General features: G+C 39.8%; 1 protein-coding gene across 2 annotated transcripts in view; it reads left to right on the forward strand.

Moving 5' to 3' along the window:
* Positions 1-15383, forward strand: part of PCDH15 (protocadherin related 15) — a 737973-nt gene that overhangs the window by 539986 nt on the left and 182604 nt on the right. For both annotated transcript variants that reach the window (XM_038576025.1, XM_038576024.1), the window contains exons 19-20: positions 1681-1905; positions 12730-12846. In XM_038576025.1, the coding sequence (XP_038431953.1) occupies positions 1681-1905; positions 12730-12846 (342 nt within the window). The remainder of the gene's footprint in view (positions 1-1680; positions 1906-12729; positions 12847-15383) is intronic.

Consider the following 15383-nt stretch of genomic DNA (forward strand, 5'->3'; position numbering starts at 1 on the left):
TTCAGTCCTCAACAGCAATACTACCAGAAGCTATGGATATTCTGATCCCGTAGGTTTGGTTGGCTCAGCAATCTGCATTTTAAGCAACCACTCCTTTTAATTCTGAGTCAGGTGGTGCTTTTTGGGGGGCGGGGGGAAGATTCTAGTCCCTCCTTGACCTGCCAACCACAACTTGAACTTTATTAGCGTAGACTTTTTAACTTGTGTTTTTTTCTTAATTCAACTCAATAAATATTTAGGCAAAAAACATAATCTAAGAAAGGCAGATGCCAACAGGGAAAGGGCCATATTTATCCATTTATTCTACTGTTCATCTATTCATTTATTAAACACATGTATTTCCAGTGTTTATTGCGGGCTAACTCCTCTGCTAGACGTTGGAGATTCCAACGGGGACAAGACAGGTTTCCTGCCTTCACAGGGTTCTCAGTCTAGTGTGGAAAACAGACAAGTAAATAAATCCCTAAGTGCAATAGAGGTTTTCAGAGCAAGGAGCCTCAGAGACAATAGGAGGAACCCTAACCCTAATCTTGAGAGTTTGGAAATCTGGTCTTGTGATTTAGGTAGTTGCTTTGTACATTGTGAATTGAGGAGCAAATAAGAGTTACTATAGCAAAAAGGAAGAAATATTATTCAAGACATTGGAACATACCTGCTTGAAATCCTGGAGAAAAGGAGATAGAGAGGAGCTAATAGGCTAGAAATTGTATGGCGTTTCCTCACCACATTCAAGATATTGGGGTTAACACACAATGGAATGAAAAACAAGAAGGATTATAGATAGGAAAATGACACCATAAAATCTGTGCTTTCCTGATATCTTCTGGTTGTGACATCAGTAACGACTGGAGGGAGCCAAGACGAAAGTTGAGGTAGCAGGTGCATGTGTTACTGCATGAATGTTCTAACACAGCTCATCTCCCCATTCCCCTCACCCCATTCCATTTCTTCCACCAGAGCTGACTTTGCAGGTCTACCATTGCAGGTCTGTCCCATGAGACCTACAACTAGAACATTTCACCCCCAATTCTGAATGCCTCTCCACTGCCATGTCCCTGTTTTCCTTCTATTTTGGTATTTATGTCTTCTTGTTTTGGGAGGACATTAACCTGGAGGGCAGGCTTTGTGTCTTGATTCATCGTATGCTTCTTGTGCATAATAACTACTCAATAAATGTTAATTAAATGAAAGGACTATAGTAGAAATGTATTATAGGATCCTTGTAAGGAGAAGTTATTACTTAAATGCCCTCAGTTTCCTTATACTCCTTTAACAATCTATCATGTTTATGAAAAACACAGTAAAATGCATTTTTATTTAAAATATTATTTTTCAAGGTTATATAATTAGCAGGAAATAATAAACAATAATTTATGAATCTTCAGTTCTTTACTGTAGTATGATTCTTTTAATTGGTGTTTTTCCAGGAAAAATAAATATAGTAATAAGATTTTTTAAAAATGACAAAATGCCATGGGTCTCTGTCTCCTCTGTCTCTGATTCTCTCCTTCCTCTCTTTGGTCAATTACTTAACAAACATGCTTTTCTCTGAAGCACGACTTATGGTCATCGTTAAGGTCCCACTGTCCTAGGTACTGACTCGTGACTTCCATCAGCCTTGCGCTCCTCTGGTTTGGTAACACCTCTGATACGACCATCCTTCTGCTTAACTCGTTACAGGCCAAAGATGTCGACCTTGGAGCAAATGTGTCTTATCGGATACGAAGCCCAGAAGTAAAGCACTTTTTTGCACTGCACCCATTTACAGGAGAACTCTCCCTTTTAAGGAGTTTGGACTATGAGTCCTTTCCAGAGCAGGAAGCAAGCATCACTTTTCTCGTGGAGGCCTTCGATATTTATGGAACAATGCCACCTGGCATTGCTACTGTCACAGTGATAGTAAAGGTAAGTACTCTCTTCTGAGTTTGTCCCATACTAAATATCTGGGGGCAACAATTCATAATAACACAGTCGTACCAGACCCAGAACATGGAGTTTAGAATGTGTAAGACCTGAGAAATGACCATATTAAGTACAAAGGATAAATCTGAATGAAACTCTAAATAAGAATTTAACCGCTGTAGCTGCCCAATGTTCCCTTAGCTCTGAGATTTTAATCTAGTCACGATTTCTCCAGACTACAATTTAGTCCAAATCTCACAGCACAGGGATAATAACTTCATCCAAACCCCTCAAGTTTAAAAAAATTTTAAAAAAAGAATAGATTACTGAAAATGTAAGAGTCCTAAGGCCCCTGAGCTAATTAGTTTAGTTTGTAAGTGGAAATTCTGGAATGAAATCAGCTTTGGAATCAGATGGAATTGGGGTCACGCTCTGGCTCAGCCATGTTCAGGGTCTATGACCAAGAGGACTTTGTTAGTGCTCCAGATTTCTTATCTCATTCATTGTCATAACCTGTGCCAGGTGATGGCCTGAAAGAACATGGTAACTTCGAAAGGATTCAAGTTATTTTTAAGGTACACTTTTGAAAGAAGATACGAGAAGAGATTTATCAGTTCCCAAACTTTAGTGTAAAGGTCACCTGAGCTGTGTCCTAAACTGTCAGATTCCTCTGCTCCTTCCCCAAGGAACCCTCTTTCCATGGAGAAGGCATCACAAATGCTTTTCTGCAGATGGATTTTTGCTTAGAATGAAAGGAAGTCAGGTGCTGGGGATGGCTGCAATTCTTAAAGGTGCTGTAAGTAGAGGAGTAGATATATGCAAGGTCATCAGTTACCCAAGGTCATAGACAACGTTTATACTGTCCTCATTGTTAGTTATTATTATTATTATTATTATTATTATTATTATTATGTTTTGTTTTATGTTTTTTTTTTTTTACTGTGTTCATTTTTGTAGGTTACTGAAATGTGGGCAAGGTGGAATAAGAATCACTGTTTTGAATTTTTGTTTGATAGTTTAACTGATAAATAGCTAATACATACTACTGGCTTTCTTAAACAATAAAATGCTGGTATGAATACACAGACGACTGTTCCAGTATACAATTAGCATGACATTATTTATCATGTAGGTAATTGCTCTGATGTCCCTAACTATAAGATCTTTGGGTCTGAGTGTTAGTTTTTTATTCTGTTTTGTTGTTTAATAGGTAATCCTGCAATCAGAAAAGGACACAGAAATTACTACACTGTCTTTTCACCCTTGACCTAGCTTATCTGAAAGTACACACATGATATTTCTTCCCTGGGGTCCTGCCGTTTCCCCTAAACTACCTTGGGACAGTCCCTTCCATTATCAGATTTGGAGAGTTTTATCAGAATTTGACTTCCTTGTTTCTCAGGTATCCACAATGGCTTTGTTTTTTTGTTTGTTTGTTTGTTTGTTTGTTTGTTTTTAAGATTTTATTTATTTATTCATGAGACACAGGCAGAGGGAGAAGCAGGCTCCATGCAGGTAACCCAACGTGGGACTCGATCCCGGGTCTCCAGGATCATACCCTGGGCCGAAGGCGATGCTAAACCACTGAGCCACCCAGGTTGCCCCCAAATGGCTTTTTACCTGCTTCTTTCATTGTGTATCTCTAGCTTAAGAAATTAGATATTTCATGGAGTTAAATTTTTATTAAGCATTAAGTCCTCTTTGGGGATAGAAATTTCAGCTATTAGAGAATCCTTCCTTGGGTTACCTGAATTTCAGTTTCTGTGTCTCTTTCCCAAGACAATGATGTTGGTAGATTGGAGAAGGATCAAGGGATAGCACACAATCACCAATGCCTGAGGGGCTTTGATTCATATTTTAAAATACTATTTTGCCACACTATTGTAGTATGACATTTAGAAATTTAGAAATCTGTTTACAGAAGAAGCACTTTAGGAACACGATAATGAAGGCTATGATGAGACTGACCTGAGTGAACCAACAATATATCGGAATGATTCAGAACCAGGTGGGGAATCTTAGGCCATCTTACCTGGTCTACACTTGCCTAGTACTATGGCTTGGTGGAATTGACCACAAAAGTAATCTAGAATAGAAAAATAGTCATTTTTTGACTGTTTGGATAGTAAGGAAAGAAAAGACTTGTTACTAATCACCTTCCGCACATTCTCCCCAGACTCACAGATGGATACTCAAATGAGATGACCTTGTCTCTGAGGATGGATATGGTTCATAATGGAGAGTTATAAACCACCACAGACTCTGAGTTTGTTGCTCTGGATTCAGTGTAGATTGATTTGCTTGTTGTTTTTTTTTTATTTATTTATTTTTTATTTATTTATATTTTTTATAGAAGTCATTGGAGTCAGATTGGGTCCAAAAATATCACCTAATCAAGCAAAATGTGCTCTAAATAACTCTCATTCTCTATCTGGGACTGCGGTTTCTTAAAATGCATTTCATGTCCCCTGACCACCCCTTTATTTTAATATGTGGGTATCATTTAAGCATCTAACACATCGACATGTGGAAAGGATTTGCACATCGATGGACTTGTTCCTTCTTCAGAAATAGGAGGGTGTTGATCTAATTTTTGTTGTATCAGTTGCTTTATCTTATTTAGAGAAGTCAAACACTTTCATTGGTCAGGTCTAAACTAAATTATTTCTAATTTATCATATATTTATATTTATATTTAATCAACTTTCAATTATAGATTTTTTTAAAGAGTTTATTTATTTGAGAGAGAAAGAGAGGATGCAAATGTTCATGGGGGGAGGAACAGAGGGGAGGGGTAAAGGATCTCAAGCAGACTCTCTGCTGAGTGTGGAGCCCATCATGGGACTTGATCTCGAGACCCTGAGGTCATGACATGAGCTGAAACCAAGAGTTGTCCATGTAACCAACTGCACCACCCAGGTGCCCCAATTCTAGACATGTTCAAGGCCACTTTCTTTTTTCAAGGTGATATAAGCATAATAAGATTTGCAGGACATTTCCCCAAATGCAGGGTGGCACTTGCTTTTCTTTCTTTGGATCACTCATGGTGAGATTATCACAGAGAAGAGCTTTAAAACTGTTACATAATATTGGGCCCCATAAAAATATCATGCTTGTCTGTTTCGAAGGGAAGGATGGAGTATAATTCCCATCTCTCCACAAATGTAGGTCTTTCCCAAGCATGCAGATTTTTTGTTATTGTTCTGTTTACTTGCAGTATGACAAGCTGTTTTGCTGATAACATAATTGCATAGTATTTGCTGAGAGATATTTCTACCCAAAACAGTCACCACAGGGAAAGTGTCTTGAAGATCTCTCTTTGAAAATGAGAAGAAACATAATTTTCTTTTCAAAAGAAGAAGAAAAAAAAATCAAATGCTTAATATCTAGTCCATCAAACTTATTTATAATTGGAGTGAGAATGGGAGAACTGAAGTGATATTTGGAAGGAAAGATATTTTTACAGTAGAAAGCAAGCAGAATTTTATCACAGACACTTGCAGAGGGCTTTCTTAGTGATTCAGAATAAAACCTATGATGATCAAAAAAATAAAAAAAATAAAAAATAAAAAAATAAATAAAAAAACCTACGATGATCATACAAATAATATGTATTTTGTTGCAGAATTGTTGCAGAGCAAAAAGCCTTCTCCTCTGTACATTTATTAAATACACCAATAACTGAATATATAATAGTAAATTAGATCATATGAGTAAATTTCCAAGGAATATAAATAAAATTCCATACAGTTTAAAACCTATAATCCAGAGAAAAATCTGTCCTTACAAACTGAGTTGTGATATAATGTAGAAAATACACAGAAAGGAAAGGTCTATCTTGTAGGATAAGCCACAACCTGAAGATGTGGGCAGGGAGAGCTGGAGGGGCCAAGGCTGTTGAGAAATACAGTGAGCCTTGGAAGATGGAGCTAGTTTTCAGCTTTGAGAGGTGTTTCCTCCCCAGGAGGAAGATAAATGTCCCTATCCCCATGGAATATAGGAATGAAGATAGCTTTTCTAGATAGAAACCCAATGCCTGGTACCAAGGCAGCATTTGTCACACCGTGGACACCTGACAGGTGGGGATGTGCCACGGATGCTCCATGGTGAGCATACTGGTAGAGTCCTGGGTTTCATTTGGTCAGAGGAAACTGTGGACTGTTCAAGATTTATGGCATCCTCCTTCTCCTCCTCTAGAGGGAGAAAAATTGAAAATAAATAAATAAATAAATAAATAAATAAATAAATAAATAAATAAGAGGATTCCAAGGGGCCAGCTAGGGAGAGTATGGGCTAATCAAGTGATCGTTATTTTTTACCACTTGCTGACTTTTCTCTGAGAGTTGGTTGAGCTGGAGAAAATACTAGTTTTGGACTATGGCCTTCAAATATTACCCTTTATTCTCTCCTGCATTATCACATTCTGCATTATCGATAAGAATATTGGCATGTTCTCTCTCATATATTCACTGCCAAGCGTCAAGAATGTGAATGTGTCGGGAAGAGCGTGCCACGGGGCCGAGTCAGATCATTTCGTAAAGTGTCTTCGTACTCTGCTGTTCTAGAGTTTTATGGCTCAGATGGAGCATATTTTTCTCTCAACAACCAAACTAGAGGAAACAGATGAAAATGTACCTGCCCAGAGTTAACAGTAGTATCTCATAGCAGTCATAATTCACATTTCTGCGGGTCTCCGTCATGGCTCCTGGAACATCTCTCACTGGTTCCTGGGAGTCCCAGGAAGGTGCCTTACTTTGTGTTCACAATTACATTCATTTACTCATCGGCGACTGTCACATTCTCCCATTTGCCAGAAGTCTCCAAAACAGAACTGCCTCCCAGCAGGGGCAGGAGATGCTGATAAAGCCCTGTCGATGGCAGATACCGCCCCCACTGCCACCTGTCCCCGGGCATCCCTGATGAGTTGGCTGCCACAGACGAGGGGCACTCTTGATGCATCAGGATTCTCAATATATTGTGTGAAATCTGTAATTCACCAAAGTCATACAATATTCCAAAGAGTTACAGTCTGTGCCTTCAATATTGCACTGTCTTCGGGGCCGCTCAGCATATATTTCACAGCACGAGCTCCTTGAGATGGTAATCGTTGTCTCATATACAAAGAATTTCAAAGACAAATGGATTTGGGAAATACTGGGACACACAGAGGTGAACAGATGTCTCCACTGGATGCCTTCATACAGGAGCCCTTCATATGCTGATGCACACTGTGAATCTCAGGAAAATAAAAAACGATTGCCCACATTTTCCATAGTTGATTAAGGGATCCTATTTTGCTTATAAAGCTTCTGGTAGGATTAGTTTTCTAAAGAATGAAATTTGGGAAAAACTTTTTTTTTAAGATTTTATTTATTTATTCATGAGAGATGCACAGAGAGAAAGAGAGAGAGGCAGAGACACAGGCAGAGGGAGAAGCAGGCTCCATGCAGGGAGCCCGATGCGGGACTCGATCCCAGGACCCCAGGATCACGCCCTGAGCCGAAGGCAGATGCTCAACCGCTGAGCCACCAGGTGCCCCGGGGAAAACTTCCTTAGGTTTTAGTGAAAATAGCTGTAGGATTAAATATTGAGTCAATTATTGTTTTAAGTGTACAAATTCAACTGATACAAGTCTCTCTTTTTTAACCAGAAAAAAAAAAAAAGCTTTATAAATAATTATGAAAATTATCTTCAGGGAAATAGATTTGTGTTACGCAACATTTAGAAGCTTACCAGGTTGCCAAGATAAAAATATAATAGCTACTTGAAAGAATTGTTAAATTAGGGGATCCCTGGGTGGCTCAGTGGTTTGGCGCCTGCCTGCCCAGGGTGTGATCCTGGAGTCCTGGGATCGAATCCCATGTCGACTCCCTGCATGGAGCCTACTTCTCCCTCTGCCTGTGTCTCTCCCTCTCTCTCTCTCTGTCTCTCATGAATAAATAAATTTTAAAAAAATGTTAAATTGTAAAGTTTCTTGAACAGAGACCTTTAAAAAGTTATGTGTGGATTTTTTTAAATGAAAGTCCTACTCCAATCTTCATACACATATATGATCTTCTGATAACTTTCTCTTCATGTGCAAATATCTGAAAGGCTCCTCCAGGGTCTGACATGCCAGCATGTGGTCACGGGTCTGCCCTTTGCTAGCTGCCTCACCGTGAGCAACTTGACCTCTCTAAGCTTTGATTTCTTTATATTCAAAATAGAAATAAAAGACTTAACATATTTCAGACACGTTAAACGAGATGACACATCGAATGCACCTGGCGTAATGCCTGATGCACAGCAAACACAAAGCACACGTAATGTCATTATGGTGAACACGGGGAAAAGTCCAGGTGGGTGTTACAGTTACAGGGAATGGGCTCAAAGCCTCTAGCTCAGGATGTGCACGTGTGCTTTCAATTGCCCATTGCCTCCTGGTTGGGGACCCACCCCTAAGCTCCTCAGCTCCCTTCTCCCTGCATTACCATTCCCACCCTGGGATAATTGTATATTATCGCTGTGGATTGATCAAGATCGCCCAGTGCTGTGCTCCTCCTCCTCCTGCAGCCATCGACCTTGAAGGATGATCCCACCTGCTGGTGGGCATGAGTGATGGAGACAGAGATGCATCCTCTGTGAAGTTCAGTGCAACTCTTTACTCGGCACTCTCATGCATCCTCGTACTCCTTGCATAAAAGTCATCGCACCCTACATTATGTATTTAATTTCCGCTTTTTGCTCCTACCTGTCAGTTCAGTAGCAGCAGAAACTGTGCCTCTCTTGGTGGTAACAGGATCCCCAACATCTAAAGCACATCCCCAGGGGGAGCTCCATCAGTATTTGTGAACCTGAATGCCACTGCGTACATTTTGTTACTGTGGCAAAGCACAGCTTTGATGACCTACATCAGGGGTACGCAGCCCCCCTAAAAAAATCCAGAATAACTAAGTACTTGGGTATAAAACCAAAACAAAAGGAAACCAAACTCGGACCTCTAAGAAAGAAGCCTCCCGTGCAGGTTTTGATCCAAAAAAAGGAAGAAAAAAAATAAAACATTGCAGTCAGTTTATAGTTTGTACTTAGGAGAACCCCATGCAAAACAGAAGAAAAGATTTGTTTGGGGAAAAAAAAAAAAAAAAGATTTGTTTGGCTGGAGACGGGGCCTTTTTGGTCCTCTGCGGAAGGAGAGGGAAGAGAAGTCAGACACGACAAAAAGAGAAGGAAAGTTTGTGGAAAAAAAAAAAAAGAGAGAGAGAGAGAATAGGAAAGTTTGCAAGAGGGAAGAAATAGCAGAAGGCAGCTAACAGGGGAAACAGCAGCTGGGACATGCATAAGAAAGTGTCTAGCAGTGGAAAGAGGACCTGGGAACAGGCAGAGAAGAAGTCAGGTGCTCGGGGCACCGGGAAAGACGGGCATCAGCTCCCCAGGCCTCAAAGCATTTTGGAGGATGGACAGCAGACAGCTCCAGGTGCCAGTGCTGAGCAGTGGAAGCCACCCTGGCCACAGGTGCCCCATCCGGGTCCCTCACAGGGCATGCATGACAGCTGACCATGGGGGCTGGCATTCACTGTATTTTCATCCTTAAAAACAAAAAAAGAAAAAAAAAGGATCGGAGCACAAACATCTCATACACTTCTGTCTGCAGAAAGTCTCTTCTCAAGAACAGTTCTTACCCGTGATTCCAGAAAAATCAGAATCTTTACCCCCTCCGTCCCTACATTTAGTGGCAAACCTGTCATTAATTTGCAATCTCCCCAGCCAGGGCCTGTTCCCCTGAGATGCTCATTTACAAAGCGTGCTGCGGTCTTGCAAGTGGAAATGGTTCCTCTGGTTAACTTAGGCTTTCATTTAGAAAATAAATAAATGGAACTCCTATTTTCTTGTTTCTAGAAAACTGTACCTTCAGGTGCATTTTCATTTGCTTAATAGATGGAAACAACTTATACATCAACTAGTACAATTTTCTTTTCTTTTTTTTTTTTTTTTTTTCCCTAAGAGGGGCGTAGCGTTGTCCTAGATGAGAACCGTGCTAACATCTAGAGCACTCTTTGGAAACATGAATGGCAATTTCTGTTCAGACCAACGAAAACTACAACCACAGAAAGCAAACTATTATTGGTCTTTATGATAAAATTGTTAAGAGGACAGAAGAGGATATGCTTCTTTTTTTGCCAATACTACCCTCTAGTGGAAAATGGGCAACAGAATGAGCTGCTGTTTGGAGGGTGAACTTCTTCGTTTGCTGCATAACAGAGCATTTGCACAGAAGCAGATTTATGTCCATTTTTCTTCAGACATCCCTGGAGCATAAATATAATGAACTATTGATTATGCTTGTTGGCATCGCATTTCAATAAATTTTCTCATCTGAAATAATGCACTGTGCAAGAGCTTCTTAGGTACAATAAAAGATTGTAACCCCAAAACGAGTACAATGTACTATAAAGGGAATGTTGCCACCTTGGCAGCATTGACTTACTGTTGGTCCTGCCAGTGGGGAGCGGAGGAAAGAAGTAGCAGGCCTTGGAGGCCTCCAGGTACTACAACCTTAAGTTTGTGGCTAATCAGTTTGTGAGGCCAGATTATTAAAAAAAATCCACTATGCACGCAGTTAGAAGGTGAATCTGGGGGTGCCTGGGGGGCTCAGTTGGTGAAGCATCTCCCTTCAGCATGACCTGAGGGTCATGATCTCAGGGTCCTGGGATCGAGTCCTGCATCAAGCTCCCTGCTCAGCGGGGCATCTCCTTCTCCCTCTGCCTCTCCCCCACTCATGCTCTCTTTCTCTCTCTCAAATAAATAATTAAAAAAAAAGGAAGATGAATCTAGTGAATACTTTGCTATAGGGAAAGAAATGGGGACCCCGTACTCAGGGCTGTTAACAGCTATATGATAACTAGAAAATCACATGGCTTTTTTTTTTTCCAAAGAATCAAATTATCCAAAATTGTTTGATACCTTGAAGGTTTTAAGTGTCCTTTGAGATGAAAAAAAAAAAAAAAAGAAGAAGAAGAAAAAAGAAAATTCATTAAATATATCGATTTTATGTGACCTTGGATCTCGTGTAAGAAAAAAATCAGTTGCTGGGCTCCTTCTTTTCTGACCTTCAGAAGTTCCCACCTAGGGTGCAAAAGGATTTCCACCCCTTTAGTTACAAGATTCACTCATTACATTAATTGGCACTCTTGAAAAGAGCAGGAGAAAGCATGCATGCAAATGTTTTACGTATTTACCCCCTGCCTGGAACCTCAAGATCAATACTCAACACCACGCTCGTTATGGAGAACGAGAGCCTTCAGGTTCATGTACGTGTTCAGATTCTGAGTCATAATTTATAAAGGAAGCTTTTTGGTTGTTGTTCATAGAAGGTGATGAATACAATACATCAAAACAGAGGAAATTGTATTTTTTAGTTTTGCTTACAGTTAAAGGTCTCTTATTTTTTTATTAAAGTCTGCAAGTTTTCTCATATTTACAACTCAGATGTCAACTCTATTGTGAACATAAAAGCAAGTGCTATTTGACTGTAACAGATAATTATCCTGACCTCTTTGCCAAAGGAGGTGTTTATGATCAGTTAATTAGTGGGTTTCCAATTTACGTCGTACGGGGAAATGGTTGTATCAGAGCAAATATTAAAGAGTACGTAGAATAATTTTTTTCTTTTGTTTTTGATGGCAAGTGAGAAAGAGATGACCTGGGGAGTAAGATAATTAACACATTCAACTTTAGACCCAAAGTACCCAAAATAATGTGGGGATGTAGTAATTATTTTAAAATGAGTAAAATTAAGAAATATGAATCAGCCATGTTAACAAGCATTATTTTTGAGGAAAAAAAAAAGATAACACATTTCTTCATAAAGGATAAAATGGTAGGGGGAAAAATGGTCTTGCTCTCCAGGGACCAGATTTATTAGTTTGGCTCCACCAAGTAAGTAGATTAATTTAGGCAAAGTCACTATGTATCTGCAGAATCCGTATCTTTACCTGTCAGGTGGCAGGTCAGTGCCATGACGTCAGGGCCACCATTTTCTGGAGTGGCCCCAGTGCCTAGTACTGAGCAGGAGAAGAGGGAGGGACTTGATAAATACTTGTTTAGAGTGTGACACTACAGGAATAACAATGCACTTCCATCACTGGTTTGTAACAACAACAACCCAAAAGATGCCTCTAGAGTTACTTGAAAAAAATCCTGCAGCAAATCACCATTATTTTCTGGCTATGGGAACATCTAATTCTCTGTGTCATTCTTGACGTTGTGCTATAGGGAAAACATTATTTAATCACTTTACATTTGTGAAAATGTATGATGGCATCAAAGGCTGTTTCATAGTTTGCACTTGAAATGCGCTAATCATCCCATTTTGCTAAGTATCTCCAGAATTTTCAGTTGCAACAGAAACATTAAAGGGCTTTTTTTTTTTTGAAAAGGAACAACAGCAGAACAAACCCAAAAAGCCACCATCTTTTACACCTGTCTTACGGAAGGGCACGTTTCATAAAAGTTGTGCATCCCCGTTTCCAAAGTTCAAAACCACCTCCTACCCCTGGAAGTATCTTCTGGGGAGAATTTCGAGCACAACTGCCGTGTCCAGAAGGCATCATTTCAGCGCATTTGCTGGAGCAGAGTGGCCTTCAGTTGATCCCCCTGCACTCGATATTGGAGAGCAGCTCGGCGAGGTCCCTCGGGCCCCACTGTGCAGGGAGGATAATGCACTTGAGAGGCTGGCAGGTTGACAGTGGCAAATGGCTTGTGTGATAGGAAGAGATGGAGCCAGTCTAGCGTCTGCGGCCCTCACCTGCTCTCACCGGAAGCTCTAAAACTCTTAATTGTGTTTTACAGGATATGAATGATTATCCTCCAGTGTTCAGTAAACGAATCTACAAAGGGATGGTGGCTCCGGATGCTGTCAAGGGCACACCTATCACAACCGTTTATGCCGAGGATGCAGACCCCCCTGTAAGTGGAAGACAATGGTTAATACTCTCAACCGTAGGGAAGAGAACCTTGCACGCTCACAAATGGCCCAGTTCAATGGGCAGCGTATTCAGAGTCTGAGGTCACCCAGTCCTCACCCGGGCATCTCGTGTGCTCCCCCTTCGTGCTCACGGGGACACACACTCTTTGCATGATTATCACTGAACACACACAGTTAAGCATATGCTTTTTTGTGTTGCTGGAATTCAAAATGTGCTATTTGCCAATTTATCTCATACTAGTAATACATAGGCGTGGAAATCAGTATCTGCATTTAGAATCGGTATCATTTGGATTCTTAGGATAGTGTAGGCTTAGGTTACTTGGGTTATGTTTTATCCTTACGCGTTTTCCACTTTATTCACAAATGACGGTTTTGTTAGCCAGCTGTAGACCAACGGATGACTTCATACGTTGAATGGGTTAATTTTGGTGAACTAAACTATTAACATTGCTTTCAGGGCATATTTAATGCAGTCTTTATTGTCTAGAATTTTGCCTCCTTTGAGATACCCCAGATTGCCTTCCCAAATAGAGGGTTTTCAATGAAAACACTATTATAGCAGAAATGAGATAAATTTTCCTTAATGTGATTATTTTAATGTATTAGAAGTAGCATATGGAAATAACAGTACCTGCCTAAAAATGCTTTCTATGAATAATTTGAGTGCTTTATAGATATTAATTATTCTCTTAATAGCTGAATGATGAAGATTTAAATATTTTACTTTTGAGTGAACTCCCACTATTAGTCAGTGCCTGATATATTCTACAAAAACAATAGAAATATTAAACAAGCCACTCTAGAAAAATAAGAAAAGAGAAAAAAGACCTGAATTTTATAAGTAATATAAGAGTTCTGTTCATATTGCTAATATAAATAGTTTTTGTGTAATGCTGTTTATTTAATAAAAAAGTGAATGGCAATCATAACATTTTTCACCTTCAACTGCGACAGGCCCTATAAAGTCTTTTGTGACTATAAGGTCTTGAAAAATAATAATGTTAACATGAAAGCAATGACCTTTCACTCAGAAGCTCCTTTTCTCAAGTGTGTTAAAATGTCTTTGAAACTGATTTATTGCATTTTGGGAAATGTGATAGGCAAAATTTCATACATTTGAACATACCAGTAGAGGTGGTGAACATGAAATTGGTGTTTCATCTGCTTTTTAAGTAAACAGTCAGAGATAGAAAATACTTTGAAATTAAGAATACACTTTCAATTCTATTCATGGCATGTGTTTTGAACACCAAGTCTATACTGATTATTGTGCTAAGCAGGTTTTGCTCTCCAGACCTGAAAGTCTTAGAGGAAAAAATAGAACTGCACAAAGAAATTATAACTCACTGTACTAAGTGAGTATAAACAAGTACAGTATCTTCAAATACTCATATTTCTTTCAAGATTATTTATTTGAGTGTGTGCGTGTGCGTGTGTGTGAGAAAGAGAGAGAGAGAGAGAGAGAGTGAGTTTGCCCTCAAGAGCACAAGTGGGGGTAGGGACAGAGGGAGAGAAGCAGACACCCTTGCTGAGTGGGAAACCCAACCCAGGGCTCGATCCGATCCCACGATCACGACCCTGAGCCTAAATCAGGAGTCAGGTGCTTAACCAACTGAAACACCCAGACACCCCAAACTATTCGTGTTTCTAAGAAATTTATATTAGCACAGAATCGAAGGTAGTGTTAAGATGAACGGAATCAATGATGACAGACTAAAAATCGAGACGTACACTGATCACCTACGTGGGACAGGCCTCCACGTCTTATGGCAGATGGCAAAACCCTCACTTTACTTTCAGCACTTGCCACCTTGATACCTGGCTTGATATTCAGATCACCCTACGGATGCGAGAAGTTGTCTTGGTCTGTTAGCTATTCCATAAACAAATGCTGTTCCTTATCTAAGTATCTAGAGAAAAGACCCTGTTTTCACACCCTGAAGTTCTTTCATGGAAATTTACCAGGTTCGAATTCCATATTTGTTTTAAGACATTCCTAGGTTTGCATCCCCAGTAGTAGTTTCACACAATTAACATCTAATGCTGGCTTTTCAGAGGATGAAATGCAGATGCTGGTCATTCCATTGAAAACCTGAGGGTATTTATTTTGGTTAGTGAATATGTATTTTGTCGGACTTTTTTTTTTTTTATTAAGTCTTTTATTTTAAGTTCGGTGTAGTTAACATACGGTGTTATATCAGATTCAGATGAACCATATAGTGAGTCGCCAATTCTGTACATTGCTCAGTGCTCATCACAAGTGCTCTCCTTCATCCCTTCACGTGTTTCCCCCATCCCCCCACCTCCCCTGTTGACCATCAGTGTGTTCTCTAGAGTTAAGAGTCTGTTTCCTGATTTCTCTCTCTCTTTCCTCTGCTTGTTTCTTAAATCCCACAGATGAGTGAGATCACATGGCATTTGTCTTTCTCTGATGGGCTTAATTTACTTATAAAATATATAGAGATTATATTCTCTAGCTCCATCCATGTTGTTGCCAATGGCAAGATCTCATTCT

The sequence above is a fragment of the Canis lupus genome, chromosome 26, assembly GCF_011100685.1.
Source record: "Canis lupus familiaris isolate Mischka breed German Shepherd chromosome 26, alternate assembly UU_Cfam_GSD_1.0, whole genome shotgun sequence".
Lineage (NCBI taxonomy): Eukaryota > Metazoa > Chordata > Mammalia > Carnivora > Canidae > Canis > Canis lupus.